The sequence below is a fragment of the Pezoporus occidentalis genome, unplaced genomic scaffold (assembly GCF_034315485.1).
Source record: "Pezoporus occidentalis ecotype Australia unplaced genomic scaffold, CSIRO_AGI_Poc_V1 ctg19, whole genome shotgun sequence".
Taxonomy (NCBI): Eukaryota; Metazoa; Chordata; class Aves; order Psittaciformes; family Psittacidae; genus Pezoporus; species Pezoporus occidentalis.
Genome location: NW_026913748.1, coordinates 6,033,094 through 6,058,336, shown reverse-complemented (window position 1 = coordinate 6,058,336; position 25,243 = coordinate 6,033,094). Strand labels below are relative to the sequence as shown.

The window sequence follows — 25,243 nt, the reverse complement described above, 5'->3', positions numbered from 1 at the left end:
CCAGTTATTAACAACCTGTCCTGGGTAGTGCTCTGGTTTTGTCTGGTTTGAACACCTACCACCTCATAGCTGCCAGGCTGCTGCTTGCCCTAGTTTGTAAGGGAAAAACAGGAACTGTGAAGGGGCTGAGGGAAGTTGTGAGAAGGGGTCTGGGGTGGAGGTTTGTCCATCCCGAGCTGTCTCTGGGTACAGGAACTGTGAAGGGGCTGAGGGAAGTTGTGAGAAGGGCTCTGGGGTGGAGGTTTGTTCATCCCGAGCTGTCTCTGGGTTCAGGAACTGATGCCTTTACTCCCTGTACAGCAGTGTGCTGTGGGCAGTGAGCTCCATCTCCCCAGAGCATGTGGCAGCAGGCACTGTCATGCTATCTGAAACGCTGCTCTGATCTGGGATGGCAATTCCTGTGCTCTATAAAAGTAAAGCAGTTCAGATGTAATAAGTCCTTTTCTAAAGGGAGCTCTATATATTATGCATGAAGTTTTAGAACTGAGAGAGAGGAGATTTCAGTTCATTAGAGTTGAAAACTCCTGTAAATCCCTCAGGCTTTGCAGAACCATCTGGCACACATTCCACCCTGCGCACTTTCTTCTGCCTGCTCTCTTACCTTGTGCAGGCACTCTGCTTTTTCCTAACCTCTTTTCCTTTGCCTTCCCTGCATACGCCACCAGTGGGATCACAGCTCTTAAAACATCAACTGAAGGCAGCAGAGGGGAGGTAATAGAGATGTTTGGAGGACTCTGCCTGCATGAAAATGTCTAGTAGCTGGAGACACTAGACTTTGGTGTTTGATCCCTGCCTCTGGCTACAGAGTCCTGATTGTTGTTTTATTTTGGTGGATCCAACATCTGTTCAATATGACCCATCCATGGCACCAAAAGTACATGCCATGAGTCTGAACTGCTGAAATTTGTCACAAGTGTGGGGTTGCAATGTTGTCCATGTGCTTCCCTGCTCAAAGGGAGGTGGAGAGGGAGCAGTAGGAGAGCTGTGGCTGTATGTCTTACTACCTGTTATCTGTCTTCTTGCAGGAGAAGCTCAAGTACTACCCTGTGTGTGTGAGTGCCAAAATTCACCAGGAGGACGATGCAGAAGAAGGCCTTGGCAGCCTCCCCAGGAACATCAGCTCCCTCAGCTCCCTGCTGCTGTTTAACACCACCGAGAACCTGTGAGAGCTGGAGTAGTGCTGTGCTGCTCACCTGCCCCTGCTTGTCCTCAGAGGAGCTTTCCCTTCCCCAGGGGTAGCAGTCACTGCTTGCTTCCCTGGGTGTCTTGTGTATCGGGTTCCTGATAGGACAGGGTTTGATTCCTCTCTGCTGGCTTCCAGCTAGCAACCCTTTTTTACCCACTCTTTCCCTTGAGTGGAAGGAGTTGTTTTGTCTGTACCTAATCTTCCACTCACTTGTTTTCAACCCAGTTTTGCATGTCCCTTTGCTGACTTAGTTTTTCCTGTCATTCCCCTGTAATTTCTCTCCAGCCTTGAGAGCTGCTGTCACTCCTGCCCTTCTCTGCCCCATGTGCCAGCCTAGGTACTGCTCCTTCTTTTGATGATTCCTCACAGCAATGCTTCACCGCTTTTGCTGCTTTTGTATCTCCCCTGCCTCCCTCACTGCAGTTCCCATTCCCATTGGGCTTTGCCTCCTTCTCCTCATATTGAAGAGCTTCTTTAAGCTCTTTCTTGAACTTTCAGTTGCTGGACCTTCTCTTTCTTCTCCTGAGCTTTGGATTATTTCTCCTGTTTTTCCTCCTGGAGCTTGAGTGACAAGTCAAGGAGAGACTGGTGTCCTGCTGCAGGGAAGGGGAGAGCTTGGTAATGATGGCAGTGCAGCAGGGCTTTGTTTTAGGATGAATGTGGAGGCTGCACTAGTAGGGTGGGGAGCTGATTGGAGAGGAAAGAAAGGAAAATGGGGCTAAAAATGGGGAGGAAGTTCTTCACTATGAGGGTGGAGAGGCACTGGCACAGGTTGCCCAGAGAAGCTGTGGCCACCTCATCCCTGGAATTGTTCAAGGCCAGGTTGGATGGGGCTTGGAGCAACTTGGTCTAGTGGAAGGTGCCCCTGCCCATGGCAGGCGGTTGGAGCTGGATGATCTTTAAGGTCCCTTCCAACCCAAGCTATTCTGTCCCTTCCAACCCAAGCTATTCCTGTGAAGGAAACTGGAAGGCTCAACATGACTCGTGAGTCAGAGGTCTCCACCACCAAGGGTGCACTGTTTCTTCTGGTTTTGGCTCCTGAGACAGCATCACTGAAATACTTGTCCTCTACCCATAGGTACAAGAAGTATGTTTTCCTGGATCCTCTGGCTGGAGCAGTGACCAAGACCCATGTGTCTCTGGAAACAGAGACAGAAGAGAAGCTCTTTGATGCTCCTCTCTCCATCACGAAAAGGGGACAGCTGGACCGACAGGTGAGATGCAGCTGTGGGGATGCATCTACTTTTCCTTCAGGGGACTTCTGCCCAGGCTGTTCCCTGCAGTGCCCTTCTTTGCTGCAAGAAAAAGCAAGTGCATAGTCACTGACTTACCTTTTTGTTTTGGGTTTCTTTTAGGTAGCTGAAAATTACTTCTATGTGCCAGACCTGGGGCAGGTCCCTGAGATTGATGTGCCATCCTACCTGCCAGACCTGCCTGGCATTGCTGCAGATCTCATGTACAGTGCTGATCTGGGCCCGGGCATCGCGCCGTCTGCCCCCAGCAGTGCTATTCCAGAGCTCCCCACTTTCAACACCGAGTCAGTGGAACGTTTGCAACCAGGTATTTCTGATTCCTGATCCCAGGACCCTGTGGAAGAAAAAGGCAGGGATTGCTAAAAGATGAAGACAAGGCAAAAAGACCCTTGGTGGGGATTTAAAGATGGATATTTGAGATAGATAACCTCTGGCTTGTGCTTGGGCCTGAGTCAACCTGCTCAAGTGCTGGCCAGTCTCCTGGCCCCTTCCGTCCCTCACCCTCTGCATGGCTCTAGAGGTGGGAAAACTGTGTGCCTGGGGACTGGCCCCATGGTGGGATGCTCTTGTGTGAGTGGGATGCAGCTGGGGAGGGCAGAGTAGGGGAATCTCAAGCCCTGCCTATTGTCAAGAGATGCTGCATAGGGTAGGAGCACACTGCTGTACAGTGTGTGCTGAGGCCTCTGCTGTGTTGCTGATGAGGCATGAGAAGTTCTGAGCTGCAGCTTTCACTGTGCTGTCCTCTGGGACTCTTCAGATGCAGCTTGTTTCATCTTTCAGACCTTCAAGAAGCTGAGCTAATGCCGCCTCCTCCACCACCACCACCTCCTCCACCGCCTCCTGTTATGCCAACTACCGTGCCTCCTCCGCCACCCCTGCCTCAGCCCCCAGCCCCCTCTGAGCCAGCCCGGACAGGGAACGAGGAGAGCAGCAGTGCTGTGCCTGCAGGTAAGGGCAGGGCATCTCCACGTTGCACCAGCAGAGTATAGCTCTGATGCCTTGGCTTCAGCCCATGGCCTTTTTGGTTCCCTGTAGCTTCCTAGCCTTCTGGCAGAGGAGGGAAGCTGCAGTGAGAGTGCAAGGTGCTCCCACCTGCCTGGTAGCTGCAAGCCTTCAGTTTGGCAGGGCTCCTGCTGGCTGGGCTGAGTATAAGCCTGTCACTGAGAGGTGTCTGGATTACAGCCCTGAGCAGAAGCTGGCAGGGTATCAGATCAGCCCTTTCCATGGGGATTTAGCTGTGCCTATAGCTTGTGCACTGCCGCCTGGCTGCTGCCTGTCCTTCCTGTCCCTGCAGCTTCAGTCCAGGGAGCCCCAAAGGAGGTGGTGAACCCCTCTACTGGGCGTGCCAGTCTCCTGGAGTCTATCCGCCAGGCCGGTGGCATTGGGAAGGCCAACCTCCGCAGTGTCAAGGAGAGGAAGCTGGAGAAGAAGAAGCAGAAGGAACAAGAGCAAGGTACTGAGGCAGATCTTCCTTGCTGTCAGCCCCAGGCTGGGGAGGTGTAGGGCTGGAGGCAGATGGGTAAGCCAGGCGTGCTGTGAGCACACAGAATGGAAAGGCGTCCTCTCTCCTCACAGGCTGGCGGAGGCCTCAGTGCTTCACATTTAGCCATATCTCTGTGAACTTGCTCAACACCATCTGCCAGAAGGGTGTTCGTGTTCTTGATGAAGACCCACTCTGTCTCAGGGCAGGCGTTGCAGTCCCCTGCTGCATGGGGCAGACACAGAAAGGAAGCCTTACAGGCAGGAGGGTCAGGGCTGAGCCCATTTGAGCGCCTCAGTTTAGGCAGCTGGGGAGGGCACTGATGGACTGGTTTGGCAGAATAAGACTGCAAATGCACAGCCCCTCTTGTCTCTCAAGAATTGCATGCTTGGATTTCCCTAGAAGATACTGTTACTCTTTGGTGGGTGGGGTTTTCCTAACCTGAAACTGGACTATAGTGGGAGGGAACAGGGTTGTGATGCAAGATTAGCAGTTTTTCGTGGTTTTATTTCTTTAATCTGAAGGCAGTATTGCAGAATGCTTTTGTCGTAGTGCTGGGTCAGACTGACGCTGTTTCTTGGTTGAATTGTTCTGTTTCAGTGAGAGCTACAGGACAAGGTGGAGATTTGATGTCAGACCTCTTCAACAAGCTGGTGCTGAGGCGCAAAGGTACTGTCTTGCAGGGTGGCTGCTCCTTCCTCTAAGAAAGAGAGAGAGCACTTTTGCCACCTCACTTGTGGCACGCTCAGTTCTAGATAAAGGAACAGACCTGGGGGAGGCTTTGGCAGGTACATGTGGTATTTAGGGCTGGTGTCACCCCTCAGTGCCTGGCACAAGGCAGAGGAGGGCATAGACTTGCTCAGGAATCATGGAATGGTTTGGGTTGGAAAGGACCTTAAACATAATTTAATTCGAACCCCCCTGCCATGGGCAGGGGTTGGTCCAAGCCCTGTCCATCCTGACTTTGAACACTGCCAGGGATGGGGCAGCTACAACTTCCCTGGGCAACCTGTGCCCATGCCTCACCATGCTCATAGTGAAGAATGTTTTCTTACTGTCTAATCTTAATCTTCCCTCTTCCACTTTAAAGCCATTACTCCTTGTCCTGTCACTACAGGCCCCTGTAAAAAGACGCTCTCCAGATTTCTAGTAGCCCCCTTTAGGCACTGGAAGCTGCTCTAAGTTCTCCCTGGAGCCTTCTCTTCACAAGGCTGAACAAGCCCAGCTCTCTCAGCTTGTCTTTGTAGGAGGAGCTTTAGTTAAGTGAGCCCTTGGCACCAGGGCAGGGGCAATGCTTAAGCATGTTGCCTGGGTGCTGGGCACAGCCATGCGAGGTGTGGGTTTTTTGTCTCCTTTGCTGAGCCTCTGTGTTCTCTAGTCTACAGGTGTCACCCACTGCTGCTTTTTCGTTCCCTCACAGGTATTTCAGGGAAAGGGCCGGGAACCTCTGGCAATCCTGATGCTCCTGGAAGTCCTGCTGGTGCCTTTGCTCGTATGTCGGACTCAATACCCCCCCTCCCACCGCCACAGCAGCCGGTGGGTGAGGAGGATGAGGATGACTGGGAGTCATAGATGGGGTCAGTTGAGTATCGGTGTGACCCTCAGGACTCTGGAACTAAGCACCTTTGTGAGACACCATCTATGGAAGCACCTCCTGGAGGGTGGGCAAGCAGGAGCAACAGAAACCAACTGCTGCTGAAGTTATAGTTACCAGTGAAGGCTTTTCTTCTGCTGCCTTCTACTCTGCACCCACAATACTACATTTCATCTCAAATGCTGCTGCGGCTCACACTGGCTCAATAAATCCCGCCTTAGCTGGTGGGCAGTGGGGCAGCCTGTGCTTGGAGGACCAGAACTAACATTGCTCCTGATTTAAAGGGCCCTCTGTCTTTCCTAATGTGACTGGTGATGACTGCAAAAGCATCTCTTTCAGGCAGACAGCCCTGGCCTCATTCATCTCCTCACTGCTTGCTGAAGCTCCTGCTTGCTTGGGTGTTGCTAGATCAAATGAATGTGTGTGTATCCCTTCTTGGGGGTCTAATTCCTGGTGCCTCTGCACTTGGTTTCTTTCCGTACCTGGCTCATGGTAACACTTTGCCTGTCTGAAAAAATTCAATAAAGTTGAAGGAAGCCTTGACTTCAGTAAAAGCAGGAAGCATGCTTGTTGGGAGTGTGTTAAGGGAAAGCCCATCTATCCACTCTCACCTCAGGCTGGGGCTAGCCTTACACCCTAGCTCTTACAAGCAGGTGCCCCCCCAATCCTGCTGCTGCTTTCACTGGTGTTAAGGCAGAGCTCATGCCAGACTGATGGGTTTGTACCCACTGAAAGGGTAGGAGACTCTCATGGAAGTTTCTCAGGAGCAGCTGTTTCTTCCCCTGCAGGGCTAGTTAACATAGGAGTGAGCACTAGCTCTTTCTCATAATTGTAAGTGCTTTCTTAATTGTGAAGAGCCTTGAGCAGTAGTATCCACCTGCTGAAACTGGCAGGGAAGCAAACGAGCCTGGGAAGAACCTTGTTCAGGGTGACAGAGCTGGGAAGGGCTGTGGGATGGCGTGGCCATCCCTGTTGTTACCACTGACCCCCAGCCTAGGAAGCAACCCAGGAAGGTTGGTTACATTAAAAAACAAGGTTTTACCATTTTCCACAGAAAGGTATGTTGCTGTTGTTACTGCCTATGTTTTTTAATTCAAAAGACCAGAGCAATCCTGTGCATAAGCATGCTCAAAGGAGAAGAACTGTGCTGTATTATGGCCATACTGTTACTCCCCTTCAAAGAATGAACCTCCTTGAATCTATTGCCTGCTTGAAGCAAGGTGGAAAGAAGGGGAGAGGAAATGTTACCTTTAGCTGCTCTGTCTTACCAGGCTACCATGTATTTCCAACATGACACAAACTACTGGCCTGATAGTTTACAATTCCTGTGAAAAGCTGTTTTCAGTGGTCGTCAAGCTCCCCCCCAACTTGGTGGTCTGTGGGAAGAGGCAGATGTGTTCAGTCAAACTAATGATACTCCCAGTACTTAAGTGTTTTGTGTTGAAAATATTTAATCAACTTAAATAAACCTTAACAGTGAAACAAACAGAAGTAAACAAATAGGACCCTCTCAGTACTGCCTTGACCTATCTCAGGCCTACAGTCAACTTCTCTCCTGGTTATGGTGCCTTACCATCATGGTGCTCAGATACTGAACAGCAAACATCCACACAGGAGGCAGAAAGCAGAAATTCACAAACTCCTTGGTACAGAAAAGCATGAACTGGTGGTGTTTCAGGTATTCTTCAGAGGGGTAGCTCACAGAGTTGACCTACAGCCCGTTCACTGGTCCACATCACGAAGCATCCAGCTTCTTTCGATGGAACTAGAAACACATAAAACCAGGCAGTTTTTTCCTGGCCTTACTCTGAAGTGAAAACAGAGGGAACTGCTTTGGTAACAGCACGTAAGACACATGTTCTGACCTTTCTTAACTCTGCAAACGCTGCTCCAAAGGCAGGTTTCACCTGGGTTCTCTCCCTGATCCACTGTGGCAGTTTGTTAAAGATGGCAGGGCGTGCATACCTGTGGTCCAGGAGCAGGATGCTTGCAAAGTCCTTCTGATGCCGAATGGCTCTGCCTGCACAGAGCGTACATACACATTAAAATAGCCCACCAAAGTGTTTGCTCATGGGCAAGGAAGCTCATGCTCCCATCATCTGTACTTAGATGGATTAGTAATGCATCCTTTTTTCCCACCCTCCTAATTCAGTGCAGTCACGTTTTGTATCCCTCAGCCTGGCAAGGAAGGATGAATTACCTATAGACTGGTTTACTGCCTTCATGCACAGGTTTTCAATCAGCACTCTACTAGGTGGCTGGCCAGCAGTTCTGGGCTGGAAAGGAGAAACAGGCAAGACTGAACATGAGGCAGATGATGTAAATCAAGCTGGGGAGTCTTACTGACAGAGTAAGGCAAATGCTTTTACCCCTGCAGTGTGAGAAACGCCAAGCAGACCCCAAGCTGAGAGTCAGAAGGGACAGAAGAAAAGTTGCAGTCAGAAAACAATTTTGAGCATTCACAAAGAGCCAGCCCAGGGCCCTCTTGAAGGCAGGAAACTTGTCCCCAGCTGCCCAGTAACAGCATCTCCAGTGGGCAGAGAGAAAGGACAAGTGAGACAAGAGAAGTGATTCTGGCAAGCAGCTTCTACCACCATGCCACCTCCTCTGGAGTGACAGGACCTTGCTCCCCTTCGAACTTGGGGCTCCCAGTGAGCCCCTCCACTGTGCTGCTTAGCTGTGCTTAGGGCCACTTGTATGTGCGCAGTGTGGACTCTTGGAGCAAGCTCAACAAGCTCAAACAATAATGTCTCAAGGCAGCCCTGGGACTTATGTGCTATGAGGAAAAGTTAATACTAAAAAGCAGAAGTGAAACAGGCGGATGTGTTTCTATTACCATTGTTTTGTCAAGCCAAGCCATTTTTTCCTGGAGCTCTGGAGATTTAATGTTGGGGTAAGGCATTCCCACCATAATCACACACCTGCAAGGGAGAAGGACTGCATTATTCTTAATGTCTCATCCTAGAGCACTTTGCCAACAGACTGATAAATTAGAGGTCACTGCACCCCTGAAAGACAGCCAGCCCTGAAAACCAAAGGTGGCAATAAAGCACAGCAGTCTGACAAGCACGTTCTGAACAGAAAGCTGCAAAGGGATTCTGGGTGCCAGAACAAGGGATTATCTAGCACAGCAAGCCTAACTGCATTACTCATGTGAAAAGTAGCCTGGACAAGTGGGTTTTACACCACCCAGCAAACCTAGGCCCGTTGGTTTAAGCATCAGCCCAAGCCATGTGCTCCCCAGGATTTTCTATCTATGCAAGTGCGTGTGCATCCTGCCTGGAATTGCCACACCACAAGCCCAGTGCTCACCCTCCAAGAAGCAGCCCCCTTACCTTCCCAGGTCATCAGAGAAGTTGATCCCTTCACTCATTTTGCCTCCAACCACAGAAAGCAGCAGGGCCCCTGTCATCTGTTCTCCTGCCTGGCTGCAGCGCTGCAGGAGAGGGACCAGCAACTTAAACCAGATTTCTGTGCTTCAGAAACACTCCCACACCTGGGCTAGAGCCCTCCTGCCTTGCTAAAAGTTGCACTGCCCTCTTCAACAGCGCTCCCACCAGCTCAGCTTACCTTTATGCACTTGGCATATTCCACCAGCACCTGCTCCACCTGGTTGGCTTTCTTAGGCTCCTGAAAGATCTGTCATGGGCACAGTGCCTCAGTTGCAGCAGAAGGAAGCAAGCAGTTTAAAGAAAGCAAATCATTTTACTCCCATGCTGTTAAACTGGTCAGGGAAGGGCATATGATTGCCTGAAAACCCAACATAAGCAGCACCTTTCCCCTCCAGCCTGGAAGCACACTGCACACTCACTACAGCACTTCTCAAGTGGGAAGTTGAAGGGCTCCGAAGGGAGCAGCAGCTGCTCCTGCCCCTTGACATTCCCTTTCAGCTGTGGCAGACCTATCTGCTTCTGCAATAAGTTACAAGTCATCTGGGAGCCAAAAGGCGGAAATACACCTCTGTGAGTAAAGACCCAGTGGAGTGAGGAGTCCTCCAGCTGCAAGATCTTGGAGGACAGTGACAGGACCAATCAATTCAAATCACCAATTAATTCCAAGTAATCACTCCCCTGGCACAGTGAGCAAATTAGTTTTCTATGCAAAGCATAAAGTAATATTTCTTTATGTTATTCTAGCATGCCTAATTAGTTACTGAAAGCCCCTGCAGTTAATTAAGCTGTATTTTGATAGATGCTGCACTTTGGCCCAAATCACAAGTTGTTTGCCTAGTAAACAAGAGGTGCAACATCTGTCTTGTGTGACAGTAGAGAACCTAAACAATGTATTTGTTCTTGGTTAGCAAGAGGTACTATCAAATTTTACCAGCCAGAAACAGTCTTTCAGTAGAAAAATACCAAGCAATTACAAACATAAGCCAAAACTATTCAACTTATTAAAGAGTAGCTATTTCATCCTATGATTTAAATGAATTTTCCCTGTGTAATGTATATATAATCTCAGTGTGATCTCACCACAGCCACCTTAGGAAAGACTTTAACCTTCCTTTGCTATGATACAATCTTGTGTGTGGGCAGCTGAAAGTCACACTTGCTGCACTTCTACCAAATTGCTTTGCTAATGCATATCCAATTTGCTGGAGACTGCAAAGGCCAAACAAGAACAAATCGGAGCTGAAAGGCAGATCAAGCTGCCTTGGATCAAAGCCTTGGAGCAGCAGGCAGGCCCTGGGGACCCTGACAGAACACACCTGAAAGACACCAGGAGTGATACAGATGGAGAAGCTGAAGCACAATGCTCCCACCACAAAAACCTGCAGGCAGATCCACATGCCAGAATGCCTGCACCAAGGCTGTGAAGTATCTGGTTCTGTGCTCTCCTAATCCATGTGGTAAGTTATTTAGCTTTTGGTAAACGGAAGTCACAGCCGGGGTATATGCAATTCCTGGCACATGATCCAAGATCCCTGCCCTATGCCACGAGAGAGCCCAACCTTCAATACCCAACCTTCAAATGCTTGTGAGAGTCACTGCAAAGATTTGACATTTGCAGTCATCCCCCTATTTAATGTTTCCCATGGCTTCTTCAACAGAAGTCACCACTGCTGGTCTTTCAGTTCTCATTTCTGTGTTTCTATTAGAATAAAACCCCACCATTTGTCCTGTGAACCAGTCTGGTCCCACTCTGCCTAGCCCTTCGTTGTGCTGGCCTGTGTTCAAGGGACACATAGCTGAGCTTGGGGAAAACAAATCCCCTATAAAAGCCCAAACTGAGCAGCCCCCCAGCTACCCAGGCACAAGCTGGCTGGTTCTGGAAAGCAAGGTCTGTCTCCCCCCATGGCCACTACACAGACTGTGCTCTTACAGAATCTATAGCTGCGTTTAATCTAATTTAGATCCCAGCTCAGTGATCAGCCACCCAGGAAGTATCATTTCTACATTACTGGAGGGATTAGCTAGATAAACATCCGCTCTGCTCTGCTGTGCAGACTATGAGAACAACTTAGCGAGGGAGGCCCTTAATGCATACATAACTGTTTGGTTTCTGAAACCCCCATTTAAAGCTCCAGCTGCCCCTGGCTGCACAATTACCTTCTTCTTCACTGCCAGGCGGGTGAGCAGCCCTGTCTTTTCCCAGTGAGCATATATCTGCTTCTCATATTCGTAGGAGGGGAAGAAGCACACAACACCCCCTGGGACCATGTTGCACAAGTTGCAAAGGATTCGACCCGTCTCATCCATCTGCAAGAGAGACAAGAGCATATTGCAGCTGACAGGAGCTCAAGCTAATGCCACTCCAATTCTGTGCACAATTCCAGGATCAACACCTCCCCTGTGATATGCCTTAGGGATGAGAAAATGTGGGAAATATGCCAGGTCTAGGAGAGCTCTCTAAAGGAGATAGGCATCACAAAAAAAACCTCATTGCTGCTTGGCCTCTCCTCCTAGTCCAGGGTTTCTGTTAATGCTGTGGAGCAGTGGTCATTCAGGAAAGGTGGGTTTATGTCTGTTGTCCACGTGGATGGGAACTGTCACATGAGAACAGATGTGGAGAGCACATCTGGTGGAGATTCAGCAGGGGCAGAGCAGAGCCAGTGCCTGGCCTTGGGTCCTTCCTGGCCCATAAGAGAAAGAAGGTAAAACTGCAGAAAAATCTGCTGCCATCCCTATGGTTTGGGCTGCACTCTGCAGGGCTGCCACACTCCTCTGACAACGAGCCCTTTGAACTGCAGTCAGAAATCTCCTGCTGAGGCCCAGCACACAAATGCAGGATCTCAGTGCACCCAGACAGGAGCTGCTAGTACTTCTCATCTCCAATAGCTACCTCTGAGCAGGCAGCTCAAAGACTCTTTTGCTGTTACTCTTTCCCAACTAATTGGCAACACACCTGCCCCAAATGCTATGGATTTCTTTGTCATGGCTTTTGACTGACCCACCTTTCACACAGTGTCCTATGAAACAGAAGCATGTGAAGTGAAGCAGAAAAGCAATAACCAAGGAAGGGAGCAAAGCACAAAGGGAAGACTGACCATCTGAGGCATGCTTCTCGTCAGGTAGGTGAACTCCAGCTGCTGGTTGGAAGGACCACTGCAGAGGATTATAGGCAGAATGTTTTCTGGAGGAATCACATGTCCTGCAGACAAAAACTTGCAGTGAGAATCGACATCACTGCTGTTGGCACAAACCCCACTAGCTGAAGAGCTAAAGCCCTTCACAGGTAAACCTGTCTGCAATGACAAGAGGCACGCATTTGCCTGGATAAGCCAATGCACCCAAGTCACTCAGCTCTGACTTCCACTCTCCAAGCCCCTGCGAAGAAGACACAGCACACTGTGTGTGACCACTGAGGAAGCTCAGAGTGGAAGGCAACTGGCACTCCTTGGCTGCCACAACTGCAAGGAAAGATGCCATGATGCTTAGAGGGCTGACAAACCAGCAGCAAAGGCAAACAGCAGTACTCTGGTCTCACAGAGGCAGATGACCCCCACTTGCCATCCCGGCACACTCACCACAGGAGAACTCCACCACACGAGCAGGGTCCACACCAGCAGAGAACAGCAGCTGCTCTCGGAAATCGGCCACCTGTGAACCACAAGACAAAGAGAGGTAAAGTACCAGTGTCCCAAAGGGCACTACATCAGCAGCACCGCTGTCGAGGGAGGGAGGGAGGGACAGCAGCTCAGCCCTGCAGAGGGCGGCGGGCTCCCTCTGTGATGAGCACCCCAAGGGCATGGGAATGTGGCTCACACAGGCCAGGGCTGGGGGCGCGCTGGGGCATGCAGGGCACCAGCGTAAACCCCGCATGGTCCAGGGGCCGGGGCCGCTGCCCACAGGACACCGCATCTGCCCGCAGCGCGGCGCCACAGCGAGCAGCGCAGCGAGGAGCGGCGGCGCCCCCTGGCGGCACGGGCGGAGGCGCCGCTCGGTACTTCAGGACATCCATGTCCAAGAACGGGATCAAAGTAACCAAGGGGGATGTGAGACACATCCCGCCGTGCCTGCACAACACAAGCACTGCCTCCTAGGCACTGAAACAACGGGAGCGGCACAAGCTGCCTGCCACCATCCCAGAGCTGAACTCCTCATTTTTCTGAAATGGGATGGTCCCTGTGGGATCCCTGTCCCTTTAGGTCAGATGGTTTCACTACGTCCTGACTGCTCCAACCTACCATGAGCTCAGCTTCAGCCTGCATCGTCCTGAGGACAAGGCTGATAAAGGCAATGCTGCCCTTGCACCTACAGCTTTCTGCATAAACAGGCAGGGAGACTGTATCAGGGAGATAAAAGGAGATCTTTCCCCCACACACGCCATGGGAAGCTAGAAGAAGAGCACATCCCAGTGGGGCCAAGCTGTTATCTTTCCATGCCTACTTGCAGAGAGCATGAGACACCTCCTGAGACCTCAGCATAGCATCCTTATTCCCTCACCGGCTGCATGGTGCCCCCAGCAATAATGACAGCACGGCACTCTTCCACCACCTTGGCAAAGTGGACAGCGGGATTCAGCAACAGGAATTTGAGGCTGCTCTGACCAACTGTTCCTGGGAAAAGGAGAGAGCCAGCATCAGGAGCCAGCTGTGACGCATACATACTCAGATTCCCTCCTGCCCCGGGCACTCTGGCAGGTCCCCCACCTCCCAAAGGAAGGACTTGCTATTCAGCATTGCCAGAGGCAGCAGCAGGTAACGCCAGCCTGGAAGTTACCTTCTGTTCCCCAGTGTCCCTGGAGATGCAGAAGGGGCACAGTAAATGGCAAGATAAAAAAAAGACAACTAAAGTGGGAACACAGCTCTGCAAACCCTGGCCTCAATACCCTTCGTTAAGAATCCCTTTGGGTTCATGAGCATCCTCAGACAGACCAAGCCTGTATCACTGCCAGTGAAGCACCCTTCTTGCGACTCATGCCCCTCTCCCCAGCTCACCCTCTGCAGTACCTTGCCTGTTGATAATGATTCTGCCATCTTGGTTTGCATTGGTGAGGGCTGAGAGGAATCCTTCAATCTGCATCAGTGGAGAGGCAGTTCGGACCTGGTCATGCTCAGCCTCCATGACAGGGGGCTGGGGAGTACCTGCTGACCCAAAGACAGAAGGAGGGGCAGGCAACTTAGGCCACACTTCTGAAGACAGGGATGAAGTACGAAATACAGATGGGTCCCTTCTACAGGAACATGGTACCTGGTCTTCATATGCAGGCAGAGAACAAAGACCCAATAAAGGAGAGAACCCAAATTCCATCTCATTGCTAGGGGAGGGAATAAATAAATAAATCAATCTGTTTTTTTGTAGCTGGCACCACTAAACAGAGCTACCAACAGCAGCTCAGGTCCCAGAGCAGGCATGTCACAGCAGTGCAAATCTTGAGTGCATGCAGTGTAAACACAGACCTACATCATCATTCAGCTTGGGATTAAGAAATCTTTTAATCATACATCTAGTTGCCTAGGTCATCTAGTCAGGTATGTTAAAAACATCTGTGCACAACAGCTTCTGCAGTCTCTCATTCTTCAAATCTCCCTCGCCCCTTTCCTCACACGGATAGATGGAGGCTCCACAGCCTCCCTTTGCCTGCAGATGCATGAATGCAGGAAGCCTGAACTCACCCTCTGTATCAGCTCCCTGCTGGAGGGTCAGAATAAAGTTCTGCAAACCACTCAACTTCTGGTTCTCCTTGTTGGACTTCACAGCTGAGGCAGGGCTTCCATATCGCTCCACAAACCCAAAGAGCTGCCAAGCAGAAGCCAGAAACACTAAGTCTACCAACAGCAGGAACCAGACAAGATAAGCCCAGGTTTGCTCACCTGCCACAGATAAAGCTCCTTGGCAGGTGTTTGCATACCAACCCAATCAGAATCTACCAGCGCAGCCCAAAGCTTCCATTACTTTCCTCCATCCACTGAATCAAAACCAAAACAAGTCTCTGATGTTTGTTCCTCCAGTGAAATGCAGCTGACCAGGCTTGGCAGGTTTGAGGCCAAGCAGCAGAGCATCAGCACTGGCTGGAATATACCACCTTGTCTGTTCCTTTGCTATGTAAGTAAAAGGTAATCTGCCCATACAGTGCTTTCTGCAGGAGCCACTTTGTTTGCAGAGCAGGGTGGAGAAGACAGGCTCCCACCCCAGCTGCTGTACTTCAAACTCAATGTGTGAAACAGCATTTGAACACAGATGACCCCAAATCCTCAGGGGCAGTACCTTCCTACTGATGAGGCTCTTCTCACAGTAACGCTGAACCTGTTGGAGGAAGACAGAAAAATGAAGTGGCATTCAGCTTCCCTTCTCCCATCTTGCTGCCCTTGGTCCCTGAACATCAGAGGTATCTACCTGCTGCTCTTGCTGTGCTCCTGGGGAGTGGTGCACGGTTTGTTGTTTTCTCCCAGACAACAGTTTAGCACAAAGGCATTGCTTCCAAACTGGAAGCACAGGGGGTTAAGGTGCTGCGCTTGGAGGTTTGAGGGATGGGCTAAGTTATTGGAGTAGTACAGTTTCTGCATCCTCAAACCTTAGAGTTTAGTTTTGCCTACAGACACCCTCTCCACGTGTACATGTTTCGTTCTTTCCTTCCTTCTGCCCCAAGACCACTTGTCTAGCTTCAGTGCAGTTATGCAGATAGCAGCAGCAGAGATCCACACACTGGGGAGGTAGGAGAGTCTGCTAGAAAGCAGGTTCTGCCATGTGGGCCTTGGCTGTACTTCCACCTCTCACACACACTTCCTGATAACCTTGAGCAAAGTCATTGCCACCTCTGCCCTAGCAGGTGACAGCATTTGCATTACCTTGAAGAGGTTGATATTGTCAATGTGGCTCTGAAACAGAAAGTGATTGATGGATTTTAGCACTGTCCCTGAAAGAAAGGAGGAGAAAAAAGGAGAACAAAATTATTAGCTCCTGGGTCAGCAGCCCTGACATCAGTCCCTCATGGACATGCCCCATCAGGGCAGTGTCCCTCCTGATGGCTGCATACCCCAGATGTTCACTCCAGCCTTACCTGTTTGGGAAACAGCCTGGCAGCTAGGATTTTGGTTCACATTACCTGTAAAACATGAAACCAATTCAAGGAAGGCTTAACAGGCCTGTCTTTAAAATGAAGCAAGAGACTAGCAGCTGAGCTGAAAGGGACACCACACCACGACAAAACCTAAGAAATAACTATAAATCTGCAAAATGTAGCTACATAGACCAAACATCAGCTCCTGCTCAGTTTTAATTTCCTCTGCAGGGTAGCCCTACACTGGGGGGCAAGTGTTCTGCTGCATCCTAAGGAACACCACCTACATTCCTTATGTAGCAGGAGGCAGCAGGTAGGGTGGGCGCATACAAATGCTCACATACCATGTAGTCATCATGCTGCAAAGATGAAGGGACAGGGACTGCAGTGCATCCTTCACCCCTCCTCAATGCAGCAGTGGGGAGCTGGGAGGCTCATAATCTATCAGGCGACTGGGAAGAGGGCAAAACCTGAGGAGAGCTCCACGCCCAGACCCAGAGAGCCAGAACAGGATTAACTGCTGCCAATCACTGTGTTTTGTGTCCTTGTGTTTAACACCCACCTCACATTTCACTCTTGCAGCCTCAACCATGAAGCTGTACACAGGCTGCATTTTCTAATGAAAGCACTTAACTGAGTGTGGGTAAGAAAAGAGTGGTAGGAACAGAGCAGGAAGAGAAGTATAGGTTTGACAGAAAAGCAGAGAGAGAGCACCACCAGGCCCCTGCACCAGAGCTGCATTTCCCCTGGGCAAGGAGAAAGTTCTTTATGAACTTATAACAGGTTCTCTCTCCTCAAGACACACGCAGGTCCAATAAACAGATCATGACAGGAAAGGAGCCCTGCAAATTACAGTGGATTTAAAATCACAGCAAAGTATTTTCTCTCAAAAGAAAGACACCACTCAGCAAAGATTCATTCTGCAGAGGTGCACCTGACACAGGTAGAGGCCTTGGTACCAGACAAGCCAGATTTATTCTGTGCAGGTCTTGCACTGTCCTGATCACTGTCACACATCTGCTGCATTCCTCACTTAGTTATCCACCTCATCCCCACCCAAATCAGACCTGAAAACCACACAAAAAGAGAAGGAAACTGCCTCTACCAACTTAGGATGTCATCTGCTGCTCCCCAGCTAATCAAGTGAGAGGGGATGAGGCAGACACCAGTCAGCATCCCCATATTATAAAACAGCCTGAGAAATACAATTACTGACATCTGAACTTACACATGAGCAACATTTCCCCACAGTCTCTGAAGAGGGATAGACAGTGCCCTGAGGAAGCACCAACTAGCTCAGAGCCTGTCAGCATCCCTGGAGACAGAACAGGTCTGCTTACCTCCCAGCATGGTCACAAACCGCTCCAGCAAATACAGGATCTGTTTAATGTACATCAAGTTCTTTGCCTTCAAACGTTTCCTATGAAAAAGGAGACATATATAAGGCCCAAAAACATCTCCAGGGACTAACTCAATTAACTGAGCTGCAGAAACAAGCACCTGAACCCCTCTTCATTTTGAGGAGACAGGAACCAAGAATGATTTCTCCCAGGCTCACTCCCCCTGTTTGTGACATGGCAACAGACCTCTGGATATCCTGCCTGAGGTCAGCTCAAAGGACTCACCCATGCACCCCACACTGTTCCTACCATTGCCTTTCTCCTCACACATTAATCATAATTTATTGCAATGGCAGTGATACCTCAAGGCCTTGTTGCAGTAATGCTCCACAAATTCCAGGATATTAGCATTGAGCACATTAATCAGCCACTGCAGGGATGACGAGGTGCAGAGCAAAAAGCCACATATAGCTTCCTCCTCCTTCCCAGAGCTTACTGCCTCTGTCGTAACACCAGTCAGCACATGAAAGACTAAGGTCCAGGAGAGACATAAAAAGACTGAATCTTTTGAAAAGCTGATTCACAAAGCAGGAGCGATTAGAGAGACATCTTGGGAAAGGAACTAAGAGCATAAGGGAAAAGCAGAATCCTCACAGTGTCCCCCTTCTCACTGCTTAATACCATCCCCAGGAGTCACACTTAGGTGGATTCTAAACAAAGATAATAAGGCAAGTGGCTTTTCATCTGCAAAAGTATTAATGCAAATTACTTTCCACCAGGGAAAAGCAAGAAAGACCTTGTAAACATGACAGAAACCACAGCATCCACACTGCCTGCCTCTGTTGTGCTACTTTCCTCCAAGATCCTCACCTGTATCGCTCCATGTACTGCAGCAGCTGGGAGTGGGCACAGCACAGCTACAAGAACACAAAAAGGAGCTGTTATTAAGGAGTCAAGAAAGGGCACTCTGCTGGAGCTCACATTAACCACGCCAGTCTACAACTCACCTGAGAGCCACTGACCTCGGCACTATGGATACAGGTGATGGTGTCTATGAGGTTGTGGGCCTCGTCAATAATTACGACCTGGTCCTTCAGCTTGATCCCAGCAGCATTCCTGGTAGGCTCATGCAAGAGCATCTGATAGGGCAGCACCACCAGCTACAGGACAAGCACAAACTGCCCTGATTCTGGTCCTCACCCTTACAACCTTAGGGCACTCTCCAACCACTGACTGAAGGCCTGTATTAGATGACCTCACAGAATTCAGTCAAGTTACTTTTATTATGGGAAAGGGAGGAGGAGAGACAGGAACACATAATTAAGGTGGGCACTGGGATATAAGCTGAAGAGAAATGATGATGCTACAACTGCCTATCAGCTCAGATTACATTTTGAATCTCCTTTGAAGCACTGAAAGCGTATCTTCTGTTAGAGAACCACGCCAGGAAGAAGAGTGGTGGCAAGAGCTAAGATTACATCTATGTATCAGTATTGCCTCAACAGTTACTGAGCCTTTCAAGTATTTCAGAATGCTGAGACATACTCACAGCCTATTCATTTCAAATGGATCTTCTCATTTTTCTTTGCTTCCTCAGCGTAACTACAGCTGACAGAAACCCAGGCTGTTTACAAATTCTCACAATATTTACAGTACTGGAGAGAGCAGGCAATTAGTTCATTCTTAGATCCCCTAGCATGAATTCTGCTAACACTGTGTACATCTTACCTGCGCAGCAGAAATGGCGTATCGACTCCCATAATATGGGCAGGCTTTGGTCTCCCTTCCCAAAGCCACCAACTGCTCAATATCCTTCACTTCCACTAGAAGTTCATCACGGAGAAACTGCATTTGCTCATAGGAATAAAATGGGCATATGGTGCGACTCACACGTCTCTTCTTCTCTCCATTCTCTTCATCACTCTTTTTTTCTAACAGCAGAAATCAAAAGAATGCTATCAGCAACACACACAAAAATGCAAATAACCACTTTGTAGAATCTTCTGCATTTCAAAGCAGGCTTTGTCATGTACACTTCTGACTTATCATCTATTCAAAACTTATTCAGCATCTCCACAGTGGACACTACTCTTGCCAGTTTGATTTAGCCATGTGATGCTTTCCCATGTTTCTAGTGCTGAGTTACAAAGACAATTATCCTCCTGTTGCATAAGTCCTGACCAACTTAAGACATGCAGAAAATCCATGCAGATTTCAGCATCCTAGCCTGGAAGTCAAGAAAAGTGCTGAGGATCTCCAGCTCTGTTCCTCCAACCTGCCGTTCCCAAGCTCCTACCACCCTCTTGCTAGAAATGAGTGGCAGTGCCCACTGCCTCCGGACTCTCACACCAGCTTTGTCAGCGATTGCTTTCCCAGGCTGGAAGTGTTCCTACCATGTTTGTTCTTCTGCATCAACATGCAGCGGTCATTGATGAGCTGGAGAGCCCCCAAGCGTCGCACGTCCTCATTCACACACAGGCTCTTGGACATGCAAAGAGAGGAAGGGATAGGGGGTCAGTTAAGAACTGAGTGCCCCATGTGCACCCTTTGCTGTAAAATAGAAGATTTCTTTAAAGCAATCTCAGCCCAGAAACAAAACTGGGTAAGACTACTGGTCAGACATTGGGCACACTAACTGCTACAGTTTTTTTTCTTGAAACCCAGAAAAAACTTAGCAGGGAGTTTAACAAATGAGAAAAGGTGCACTGAGATGGCTCACTGCTACACAACAGTGCCTAAAAAATGCTGTCAGAACTAAGAGGAGCACCTTCCCAGTGACTCAGACATCTGTTACATTGCACATCTGAAAAGGTAAGAGATTTTTGCATTTACATCAATGGGTAAATGGCCAAAACACAGTTCACACAAAAATATTCATCACACACGTATCTGTGTCATGACCAACAAATGCTTTAGTGTTTCAACAGGAGATTCAGTCAACCCCCAAGGTATCTTCTGTGGTGTCACATTCACACACCCCCTCGTTGCAAGGTCTCTCACATTAAGTTAACACACACTCTGGGTCCCTTGTGAACAACAGCACATACCTGCCTGGATCCCAAGGAGACCAGACGTGTGTCTTTACTGAAAGGACTTTTCTGCACCTCATGCACAAACTGAGACAGCTGGGAGTGAGTGCGGCTGCAGTAGTAGATCTACAATGAGGAAGAACAAAGGGAAGACAAGAAGAACATGGAAGCCAATCTCCCACCCACAACCAATCCTGCAAGGAAGCAGCCAAGCACTTCTACAAAGTTAATGGTGCTCAAGCCTTCAAGGAAAGGCACATGTTTGAGTATCACCTTGCAACTGTTAAGGCAAACACACTTATCTCCTTTTCTCCTATGCATTTGCCTTTGTTTCCATTTAATTTTCCAAGACCCCTATAAAACCAGGAACTTACTGTTGAAGAGTCATAAAAAACTGTGTCTTCCTGTGTGCTTTTACAGCAAGCCACAGTAAAAATTCAGCAATGCTAGCAGGGCAAGCTGCTTAGACAGCCAGTGTTGCCAAGAAGATGAGTATAGCAGAACTGGCTGCTACTATCAACAAACTTGTCAGGTCTTGAATGCTAGTTCCTCAGTCCTTCTGTACTGCACGACTCTGGGATGGGTACAAGGAAACCATCATTCTGCTCACTCAAACACTGTTCTACAAGGCAACACTATTTCCTTTCCTCATCTCACCTTAGTCACATGCTCCTCTTCCAAATCATCATCATCTTCTTCTAGCCTAAGAAAAGAGAAAACTCAAACAGTTTCCTTTCAGCAGATCACTGGCACTTAGAATCAAATGATGCTCTACTTCAAGAGAGAGGTCTCAAGAGAGATGGTTCTGTCATCTCAAGAGAAACCTCAGATCTTAACTCAGGAGGTAAGAGAAAAATCAACTTTTTAACAACAGTGTAAGCGTGCACAATCAAGTCAAGCCTTGCTCTTAAAAAACCCACGTCTTTAGGGTTGTGTCTTTAGCAACTTCAAGATTAATTTTTCCTTCTTTTAAATCCAAGACTTCTAAGCCCTGGGCGCAAGCTAATCAGTGCTGTACTATTCTTTGGTGAGCTTATTTATTTTTGTAAAACTTTCCCTTTAGAGACAATTTACCACCCTCAAGCTATTGCATAAAGAAAAGCTTCAGGAAGATACTTAGCAGCTATAGAGTTCCTCCAAGGCAACAGCAGCTTAATGTTTGATAAACTACATATAAATGAAGTAGTGGTTTGGAACTTTTAAGGCAGAAGGATCCATCTAGATACTAATTAGTAAATGTGTATGTTAAATATATTTGACTTTCCATGCTGAAGCATGGCTTCTGGCCTTCTGGATAAAGCTTAATGTATGAGAGAGAAAAGCGCACATGGGGTTTTCACGCTGAAGCTCAGTCTTTAGAAATGTGAACATCTCTCCCTTTAGAGTACCAAAAGGTGCCAATACTAATCTGCAGGACTGACAGCCTCCTGGAGCCCTGAGTTCTATCTTGCTTTTCAAATGCAAGGAACCTGATCTCAAGCCATTCATTCCACATCAAGGGGCATTCTTTGGGAAACTGGACATGGTCAAAGGCAGGACATTGCCACACATTTTAACAAAAGTGCACTTTCTCAGAAATCACTTCAGGTCACTCTGACCAGTCTTAACAAAAGCTTAAAAAAAAACAAAACAAAATTCCCCCCACAATACCAAACCAACCAATTAAACAAAGAACCCACCAGAACAACCACAGCTTGAACTGGGGATGAACTCCAGATGTGCATGATCACAGGTGAGATCTCTTAAATCAAGGCAAGCCAAAGGAACCCATTTAGTCCCTGCCCTTACCCAGATACCACTTTCTTTTCTTCATCACTCTCATATTCAGCAAGAATCAGCTCCTCCTCATTGTGATCCAGCTGCTCTAGAGCATCTCCAGCTCCCTCTGAAAGAACCTCCTTGCTGAGCTGAAGAAGGCGCTTTGTCTCATCCTCCTCAGATCTCTGAAAGGAACACATGATCACATTACTGCTCATGCAGAAAGAAAGCTAACACACTCCATGCTTTATGCCATGGACGGGTCAGAAGACAGCAGAGTCCCTTGCAAGTAACACAGGGAATGGCTTGCTGGGGAACCCCCAGCAGGACAAACAAACGCACCAAGGGTGTCTGAAGCTGTTCAGCACCACAAAACACAGCTGCCACCAGCAAAGACTTGACCACATAGACATATATGAAGGCGAAACATAAAGAACTTCCTATGCAAAAGGCCCACTGAACTACTAGGTTCTCAAATTACAATATCCATGTAATCCAGTGTTAGTTGCTTAAAGTGGTCCATAAAAGACAACTGCTTGAGAAAAAAATGGTGTGCAAATAAACCCAACCAAACATATAAGGACATAATCAAATCCTCTGTCCACACTCAATTCAAAGCGACGATAAATTCAGCACTTTAGAATGCAGGGCACAAGGCTTCTCTTGCCATTTTTTCTCCAGTTATGTGGTTCCTACCCTAATGCAGTCTAGTGCTCTACAAAAATTCCATTACACTGTTGGAGACTAGTTTTCTGATCAACTTCGTGTCCTGATAAAGGAGAGCTCATTTTTTAAATCTGAAAACAGTATCTTCCAATGTCAATAAGCATTTTTTACCATAGCATTATGAAGCAATGCTGTTAGTGAGTACTACAGAGAAGATGAATCAGTTGCTTTTCCTAATCTCTATAATATTCTTTCATTTGCTTTCTTGTTTTTTATCATGCTCCTCATTTCATATGCTTTTCATCCTCTTTCAGAGATGAAAGTTCTTTGTTCCACTGGTTTTTTATTTGCTGTTCACCTCTGAACCCTTGCTATTCCTGCCATATGCTTTTGACAGGAGTTGACCAAAACATAACAGAGCACTTGAGATGGAGCACATGAGAAACTAATAACCTGACAGCCTAATAAATCTGCCTCTTAAGGGGCCTGATGTGGGTATTTCTGGGAAGTTTGACTCATACCACCAAAAAGCTCTTAGAGTCAAGAGTCCTGAGGCCAGTTCACGCATCTAAATGGCAGGAAAATGTATCCGTGAACTTTTTATATGCAGAAAAGAGACATGCCTGGAAAGTACAATCGCATTTGCTTTGAAAGTAAGCAAATGCAATTGTTCCCTAGTGGTGAGGAAAGTACAACCGAAGCCTGACATAGCTTTTTCTTTTGTGGGGTGAGTGTCTTCTGTTCCCATGTTCTTAAATCTAATCACAGTTCTACAGGTCTTATTCCAGCAGTACATATTGTTCATACACGCTCACAAAATAAAGAGCTTTCAAAATAAAGAAAAATCCAAGTATTAAAGCTTTTAAAACAAATGTAGAGGGCCAGAAGGCCATCAGAACACACTCCCTTTGTATCCACACACAAACATCATCACAGGAAATTCTCTATGCAAAGACGGTTTTCCATGTCTGTACTTCAAACAGAGTATCTCACCAAACCTTTTGGATGGCCAATTTCAGGAACCTAACACAAAAACCTCCCCAAATCCCAAACAGACAAACAGGGTTGGAAAATCCCATGTGAAGCCACAGATATAAGCAAGTACGAAGTACACTGGAGGTTCCAAACCAGGAAGTTCTGACCCCCTCAGGATAACTCGCCTTCCTCTTTGCTGCATATTTTAACTGCACATTATTGCGAATTTTCTCAAGACGATCTTCTCGCTTTTTCCTCCTGATCTGCTCTTCCTATAATAAAAGGAGAGCAAAGGAAGGATGAAGTGCATTTAGTCCCAAACCCTGCATGCAACTTTCCTATTTCCTATTTTTTTCCTAGAAAAAAAATAATTCCGAACCCAACTGTCAGTACACAGTCCCTTTCTCCAGGAGTGCATGCCTATTATATGTTACCATGTTAATATAGTTAGAGTAATATAGTTTCCTGTCTTATGCAACCTGCGTGGCGATGTCTCACCTCTCATAACCAAAACAAAGCCCTGTGAAAGACAAAGGCCACCACCAAAGTTTGCCTCATGTGTTTCCATGATATCAACCGTTTTGATCCTCACACCTTGTGATTTTACATGTCCTCTACAGATGAGCATTTAATAAAATCAGAATGGTTCCTTTTGGAAGGGACCTTAAAGCTCCTCCAATTCCAATCCCCTGCCATGCACAGGGACACCTTCCACTAGACCGGGTTGCTCAAAGCCCTGTCCAACCTGGCCTTGAACACTGCCAGGGATGGGGCAGGCACAGCTTCCCTGGGCAACCTGTGCCAGCGTCTCACCACCCTCATAGTGAAGAATTTATTCCTAACGTCTAACCTAAATCTACCCTCTGCCAGACAGAGCCATTCCCCCTCGTCCCATCACTGCATTTCTCAACCTTCAGCTTGTCCACCAAGTCCCGCTCTTCTTTCTTCTGCACAAATGCCGTAACCCAGTCCGGCTCCCCAGCGGTGCCCTGGCTCTCTGGGCGTGCTGGCCCAGCCGAGGCCGGACACCCCTTTCCCTCCTGCCCGCTCTCCTCGGGTGCCAGCAGCCGCGCCTCCTCCTCTCGCTTCTTCTGCTCGAAGTCTCGGAGCCAGGTGAGGGCCCCGCAGATCAGGCTCAGCGATTTCCCCTGCCACAGGACAACGCACAGGGTGAGTGAGGTTCTGCCCCTCCTCACCGGGATCACACACAGACCTGCCCCCTTCACCCTCCCCACCCCGAGGGGCCTCTGCCCTCCTCCCGGTGAGGCTCACCGTGCCCGTGGGGCTCTCAAAGATCCCGACCCGGCCAGCCTCCAGCGCGCCGTACAGCGCCGCCATGAACTGCTCCTGGATGGCGTACGGCGTGTAGGGGAACGGGAACCGGGGCCCGCCGGGCCCCGCCGCGGCCGCCTCCCCGCTCTCCATCCCGCCGCGCCGCTTCGAACCGAACGCCCGAGACGCACCGCCCCCTTCCCGTGACGCCGCGGTGACTGCGGGCGCGGGGCGGAAGGACCGCCCT

The 25,243-nt window shown here is 48.7% G+C and overlaps 2 protein-coding genes across 7 annotated transcripts in view; one reads left to right on the top strand and one right to left on the bottom strand.

Annotated features, from left to right (window-relative positions):
- Positions 1–6,051, top strand: part of WASHC1 (WASH complex subunit 1) — a 44,003-nt gene extending 37,952 nt beyond the window's left edge. For all 4 annotated transcript variants that reach the window (XM_062616568.1, XM_062616570.1, XM_062616571.1 and 1 more), the window contains 7 exons: positions 1,026–1,162; positions 2,265–2,400; positions 2,542–2,746; positions 3,220–3,387; positions 3,734–3,892; positions 4,520–4,588; positions 5,340–6,051. In XM_062616568.1, the coding sequence (XP_062472552.1) occupies positions 1,026–1,162; positions 2,265–2,400; positions 2,542–2,746; positions 3,220–3,387; positions 3,734–3,892; positions 4,520–4,588; positions 5,340–5,491 (1,026 nt within the window). In that variant the 3' untranslated portion in view covers positions 5,492–6,051. The remainder of the gene's footprint in view (positions 1–1,025; positions 1,163–2,264; positions 2,401–2,541; positions 2,747–3,219; positions 3,388–3,733; positions 3,893–4,519; positions 4,589–5,339) is intronic.
- An 895-nt stretch (positions 6,052–6,946) lies between these two features.
- On the bottom strand, positions 6,947–25,243 carry DDX11 (DEAD/H-box helicase 11). Of its 3 annotated transcripts, none has more exons than XM_062616557.1 (26): positions 24,997–25,243; positions 24,636–24,872; positions 23,910–23,996; positions 22,114–22,268; positions 20,983–21,028; positions 20,344–20,451; positions 19,690–19,777; positions 19,025–19,227; positions 18,319–18,456; positions 18,167–18,213; positions 17,297–17,376; positions 15,957–16,001; positions 15,745–15,812; positions 15,164–15,202; positions 14,572–14,695; positions 13,906–14,043; positions 13,400–13,512; positions 12,481–12,553; positions 12,001–12,104; positions 11,063–11,212; positions 9,084–9,152; positions 8,849–8,949; positions 8,350–8,434; positions 7,714–7,789; positions 7,379–7,533; positions 6,947–7,278 (listed from the first exon to the last, which is right to left on the bottom strand). In XM_062616557.1, the coding sequence occupies exons 1-26, from the start codon at positions 25,147–25,149 to the stop codon at positions 7,249–7,251; spliced, it is 2,712 nt and encodes a 903-aa protein (XP_062472541.1). In that variant the 5' UTR covers positions 25,150–25,243; the 3' UTR covers positions 6,947–7,248. The 3 variants fall into 3 exon arrangements, with proteins under 3 accessions (XP_062472541.1, XP_062472539.1, XP_062472540.1); XM_062616555.1 differs by having other exon boundaries at positions 18,304–18,456; positions 24,997–25,242; XM_062616556.1 differs by having other exon boundaries at positions 13,906–14,040; positions 18,304–18,456; positions 24,997–25,241.

Bases quoted from the DNA above. Each gene is read 5' to 3' on its own strand.
- DDX11 (XM_062616555.1), bottom strand. From the start codon at position 25,149: ATGGAGAGCGGGGAGGCGGCCGCGGCGGGGCCCGGCGGGCCCCGGTTC. The intron at 18,457-19,024 runs GTAAGATGTACA...CTTGTCCTGTAG, and splicing joins ACGCCATTTCTGCTGCGCAG to CTGGTGGTGCTGCCCTATCA. The intron at 9,153-11,062 runs GTAATTGTGCAG...TGCCCATGACAG, and splicing joins GCCTGGCAGTGAAGAAGAAG to ATCTTTCAGGAGCCTAAGAA.